This window comes from Polypterus senegalus, chromosome 16, assembly GCF_016835505.1.
Source record: "Polypterus senegalus isolate Bchr_013 chromosome 16, ASM1683550v1, whole genome shotgun sequence".
Lineage (NCBI taxonomy): Eukaryota > Metazoa > Chordata > Cladistia > Polypteriformes > Polypteridae > Polypterus > Polypterus senegalus.
The window spans coordinates 51,162,386-51,168,385 of record NC_053169.1 but is presented as its reverse complement, the minus strand read 5'-3'; the positions used below and the strand labels follow the sequence as shown (position 1 = coordinate 51,168,385).

At 38.3% G+C, this 6,000-nt stretch overlaps 1 protein-coding gene across 1 annotated transcript in view; it reads left to right on the top strand.

Annotated features, from left to right (window-relative positions):
* The first annotated feature begins 223 nt into the window (after positions 1-223).
* strn (striatin, calmodulin binding protein) overlaps positions 224-6,000 on the top strand; it is a 190,992-nt gene continuing 185,215 nt past the window's right edge. Inside the window, exon 1 of the mRNA XM_039738562.1 lies at positions 224-605. Within this exon, the coding sequence (XP_039594496.1) occupies positions 387-605 (219 nt within the window). The 5' untranslated portion in view covers positions 224-386. The remainder of the gene's footprint in view (positions 606-6,000) is intronic.

Genomic DNA, 6,000 nt, shown 5'->3' with positions numbered 1-6,000 from the left:
TATATGGCACTGTAAACATTACCTTTAATGGCGTTTCGGTGCTTCGGGTTTGGGTTTCGTCTTCGATGATGTTCCAGTGCAGCGACCGCCAAGCAGTTTGTAAAAGAGCGCGTAAACTACAATACCCATGATGCCTTCAAAGTTGGACGCACCCGACTAACACGCGGGCACGCGCGCGCGCCTTGGGGGCGTTTCGCTGGCGGACGTCATTGACTGACAGGTGGCTGTCAGACTAACGCTCCACAGCCGAGCTAGCCACTTCGTTAGTGTGTAGCTTTTCCCCCTCTGTATTTTAGCGTACAGGCGGCGGTCGGAACGAGCGTTGCAGCGGCGACGTAAAGCCGTGCCAGCCCTCCACAATCCGAACGCTATCACCCGGCCTGGCTATGGATGAGCAGGCGGGGCCCGGCGTCTTTTTTAACAATAATAATAATTCTGTTTTGGCCGGCGGCGCCAAAGGACCGGGGCCACAAGCCGAAGGAGGCGGAGGGGAAGCGGCCAGAGCTCAGTATAGTATTCCGGGGATTTTGCACTTCCTACAGCACGAATGGGCCCGATTCGAGTTGGAAAGGGCGCAGTGGGACGTGGAGCGGGCCGAGTTGCAGGTAAGAGCCGCTTGGGGCCAGTTTTGTCTGTTATGGGTAGGCTATTGTGTGTGTTGGATTTTTCATGAAATTTTCCGAGTGTCTCATGACAAGAAACAGGGCTTACTAAGAGGGGAGGGGTGGAGAGTGGGGCGAGACGATTTGTTTATAGACTAAAGTTTTTTTTTTCGTTCGAAATTTCTTGAGTGATCGCATGCACATCGAATAAAACGTAATGCTTGTGGCAAAGTGTCGCGTAAGACTGGAAATTGTCCGCCAATCACACGTCAGTCATACTTGAAGACTGTTCGTGCCGACGAAAGCTGACAGGAGCTGACACGGGAGTCTTGGATAGTCACAGGCGACACCTTTTGCTAGAAGTAGGGCCTGTGTGGCACCTGGTGGTGACTGAAATCGGCCTCGATGTGTGAAGAATCAGGCGGAGGAGGCGGCGCAAGGTAGGCAGCACGTATAAGCGTTGAAAACCGGGCTGGGGTCGAACCGGAACAGAAAGCCACCAAGAAACCACGCAGTTCTTACTGTTCAGTAATCTTGCTTGCGACTGTGCATTCTGATGATAAAAGCTATGCAATACAATGATTGATTGGACAATATTGCAAAAAGAGAAATGCATTTATTTCAAAGGCGTCAGTCTTCATTAAGGAAACAGATAACTAGACATTCCTGAACTGAATTTTGTTAATGTCTGTTTCTCGTGTCCGCAATTCAGGCCATTCTCAGCTTCGCTTCATAAGTGCTGGCATTCTTGATGTGTTATCACCTTCAACACCCAGTGTGATGTGTGGCAGACCAACAGCTTTGCCCCTTGTCCCTGAATATGTTTTGAATTGGGCTAAAGGCTCATTGGGGACTCCAAAAGGAGTTTCCTTAGGGCAGTGTTTCATCAACTGCTGTGATCTCTTGGCTCAGGAGTTTAAGCTTTAAAACCACAAGGCTGTTGGTTCAGTATATTCCACTTACTTGAAAGGTGACCAGTCCATTATCTGCCAAAACTCTCACTGTAAACCTTGCAAATAATTGTAGTGTTTTGCCTGTGATAGATCCTTGCAGAATGGTGCTATATAAAATGACCTGTTGAGCACTACCAACTATTTGTTGTGGTTTTCAAATTTATAGAAAAGTGCCTTGCATTGGTGTTAATATGTGAAAGCCACCTTATAAAATCACAAGGTGGCAGTATCAGTCACCTCCTCTGAATCATTATGCATTGAGTCAATCATCTACCTGTTTTCACATTGTAGAAATATGTAAACCATTATTTAGAGTACTTATAAATTGTCTTTCACTGGTGCTCACTTTTGAAGTTCACTATATAATCACATGTTTATAGTATACTTCAACCTTCTCATAGTCTCATGGTGCTTTCACATTACATCTGTAGATTGGTGTTTACGTTTGAAAGGCATTATACAAAATGAAAAGGTTGTATTATGGGTATACCACAGACTAATTGAGTGACTATGATTTCACTTGCTGTCTGCTGAACTTTAAAATTGCCTTGATATGGTATTGTGTTCATAAGAATTACTTTTGAAGGTTTTGAAATCACTTCTTTTTTATTTTGTCAGGCACAGGTACAAGAAAACCTCCATATATGATATACCGTTCATCTTGTCTTAATGTCTAGTTATGCAAGATGTCAAGCTCTGTGGGGTTTCCCCCTATATTTGTCCCTTTAAACTGAAAAAAAATTAATGTTTTAGGCCAGGGGTGACCAATATGTCGATCGCGATCCTCCAGTAGATCTGAAAGGTAGTGCAGGTAGATCGCATTGCATTAAAAAAAAAAAAAATGTTAAATGTTAGTCTATCATATATCCTCCCTATGGCATTTGCCACTTGATTGATAAACAAGGCGGCCAGTCTGAGATCTCTTTTCTTCTAACACACTGGTCATCCCGCACGCACGATCAAATGCGCGAGCTACTGCAAAACTCTGGCTGTGATCTAGTTAGCCTTCCAATTTATATTGACTAAAGAAGGGACTTAAAAAAAAAAATTGGTAGGGGAGTGTATGGGCTGGATGTGGAATTGGAACAGGATTTTTTTCTCACAATGTCACAATCGAAGTGCATTTGTCTGATCCATTATTGCTATTCCAAAGAAGGAAAATGTGGAAAGGCACTTTCGAACTGTTTATAAAAACTACGAAACTGACTTCCTTCCAAAAAATGATCTGAGAAAGAGAAGAGAGAGGGAACTAAAATCACAGTTAATCGGACAGCTGTCATTGTTCACTCGGCTGAATTCAAAAGCAAAGGCAGACACACCGAAGCATCGTTCCGGGTGAGTCACTCGATCATTAAGCATAAGAAGTCCTTCCAAGATGGAAAGATGATAAAAGATGCAACATCTGTCCTTAAAGCTACAGTGCCTTGATTTGGGGAACATCCAAAACCTCCCGTCAGAGCTGGAGGCGCAATGGAAGGTGTGTGCGCAACTTGACAGCATACGCTACAGAGCAGATTGGAAATTGTCTGTCAGACTTAATCTAATGGAAAAAAGTAACGATTCGAGCGTTGCCCAATGTAGCGGAGTAAGAGTAGCGTTTCTTCTTCACAAATGTACTCAAGTAAAAGTAAAAAGTATAGTGCAGTAAAACTACTGTTAGAAGTACAATTTTTTTAAAAAGTTACTCCAGTAAATGTAACGAAGTAAATGTAACTCATTACTACCCACCTCTGATACTCTCTCTCTCTCTATCTATATATATATATATATATATATATATATATATATATATATATATATATATATATATATATATATATATATATCATTTTTAATGTAGGTAGATCATTTTGACGTGGTCATTTTAAAAGTAGCTTGCAAGCCGAAAAAGTGTGAACACCCCTGTTTTAGTCCATTCTTGCACCATATTTTGTGCAGGAAATGACACCCTTATGGGAAAGAATAAACTGACAGATGTTGTTCAGAAGGACTTGAAGTTGTTCTTGTCATGTCAGCCTACCCCACTCACTAAGTAGATACAACAGGCCAAAGTTACTCCTTTTCATAAAACTCGGGAATAAGTGGGATTGTAATATAGGCATGTGAAGTGTTGTTTTATGCTATTTTCAGGTGGCTGATCATGAAGATTATGCTATTTTTGATATTTTATGTTTTACTGGTGGTCCTAGCCTCTAAGTGCCACTCCCAGATGTATTAAAATAACAAATTTAAAACACAAATCATGTGGGGTATCATTTTAGACTATTTCAAGGTTAGTAATTATGAATATGATGTTATTTTTAAATTTTTGATCTTTCCTAGGCACCTAGCCCTCTATGGAAGGTGAAAATGACAAATATCTACTACAATTGAGAATGTTTAGGCTTTAAACATGTAAATTGAAGTATGTTTTAATGTTTCAATAATCTGCCACAGTTGTTCTTGTTTATTATGTACTTCCGTCTCATAAAGTAAATCATACATTTGTAATGAATACCCAGCTTTTTCTTTCTTTAAAAGTACAAAACTGTTAATTTTCATCCCTCATGTACTAAACTTCCAGCATATGCACTTTAGATATGTAAAGAGAATTTAGTCCACCTTATGTGCGGTGGTTTTCTGTATTGAAAGGCACTCTATAAATTTATAAGTCTTACAACTGACTTACTTCCTAGCTTCCATTGCATTACGGCTCAAACAACTGTGAACTTTGTGCAAATATTAAAGCACTTGTACTATACAGCTCCTGTAAAATGGATTAAGTTGGTGTTTTCTGTTAAAATGCACTGTATAGAATTGTCACAGAATTGTGTGAACCTAAGTGAGTCTTTTCATGTTGTGGAAATACTGAAAATATTATGCAATACTTGGGTTAAAAAAGCCCAAAGCTTCATGTGATAGAATTGAAATGAAAGAATAACCGTAATAAAATTGTTACTTACCTAAACTTAATTTAAAATGGTGTTTGTCTTGGACTTTCACTGGATAAAGACATATTTTTCCTGGCTCAGTCCTTGCCTCTGACACACTGTGAGTCACTTCATTATCAGGGCTCATGTTGTGGAGCATATAGGCAATTGAAGTGTTATGATTTATAAGATGCTTTGCATAAAGGAACCAAATAAAAAATGTACAGTAAATTTTTTTTTTCTGTTGGAGAGCTTGTAAACAACAGAAACCAGTTTTTGCCTGTTTATCGAATGCTTAAGATAAATGACAAATCCTATAGATGTTTATACCCCTATTATCGATAAGGCTAGAAATAATCTTTTAATGCTTTAAGTGAGTTTTTAAATATATGTTAATGTGCCTTCTCATTTTTTTCTTGTGATTTTGATAAATATAGGCATTCTTGCAGCATCTGAAATCTTACCTGTTATAATTGTGTTTAGTAAGATGGTAGTTCAGTGTACAAACAAAGCCGATAACCTACTGTATTTAATGGTGATATTAATATATTCATTAAAGGAATATTCCATCCAAAAATTTTTTTTAAATGTTTTTTTGTTATATGTTACTTACCCCATGTAGTTCATAGTGATGGCTTAGAAAAAAAAATGTTATCTCTTGTTTTCATGCAGAATGAGAGAAAACTGTTTATGATATAATGGAATGTAATGGTGACATGTTCCTTCCAGTGGCAAATAATGTGGGGGAAAAAAAAAAAAAAATGTTATCTGGGGCACATAATTCATATGTCTGTTATCCAGTCAAATCCTCAAAACATAGATAACTCAAGCATTTTTTGCTGAAATCTTTTTGATACTTCTGGAAAATCAGTGTAGAACGTAAATAATTGTGTGTCCAGCAGTTTAAAGTCTGCTCAATTAATTAACCAGTTTCAGTGCTAATAACTACATTGTAAAAGTCATTCCACATAGAGTGCTGCATTAAAGCCACACTGTGACAAAATAACCACAATAACAATGCAATTATAATAACACAAACAATAAGTTTATACTTGGCATGTTTTAAAGTATCATTTAGCACACAAATCCACAATCAGGCTCTGTTGGGAGGCTGACAATAGAGGAAATGAGCATGGATGTTAGATGAAGTGCCGTTGGCACTCAGGTTGTTGTCTTCTCTAAATACGGTTGTAGTGTGCAGAAGTATGTGATGTGGAATGGTACAGAGAGGAGGAGGTACTCCCAACAAGTCTAGGGGTCAAGCATATTTGTAGTCTCTTAATGCCAGGATGTCGTTAAACTTTTATAAATTTAGGATAATATTGTTTGGTATGTTAAGCTAGTGTCTAACAAGTAATTTCACCAACCCTTTTCTAGAAATCTGCACAAAAAGAACTTTCTTATCGTTTTTCTTGGCAAACCCTAACCTTTATATAGCACACGAATGAAAACAAAAAAGGAAAAATGAGAATTGTAAAATGGTGATAAGAGAAATAAGGCAGAAATAAAAAAAATACATAATATTTTTTAAAAGAT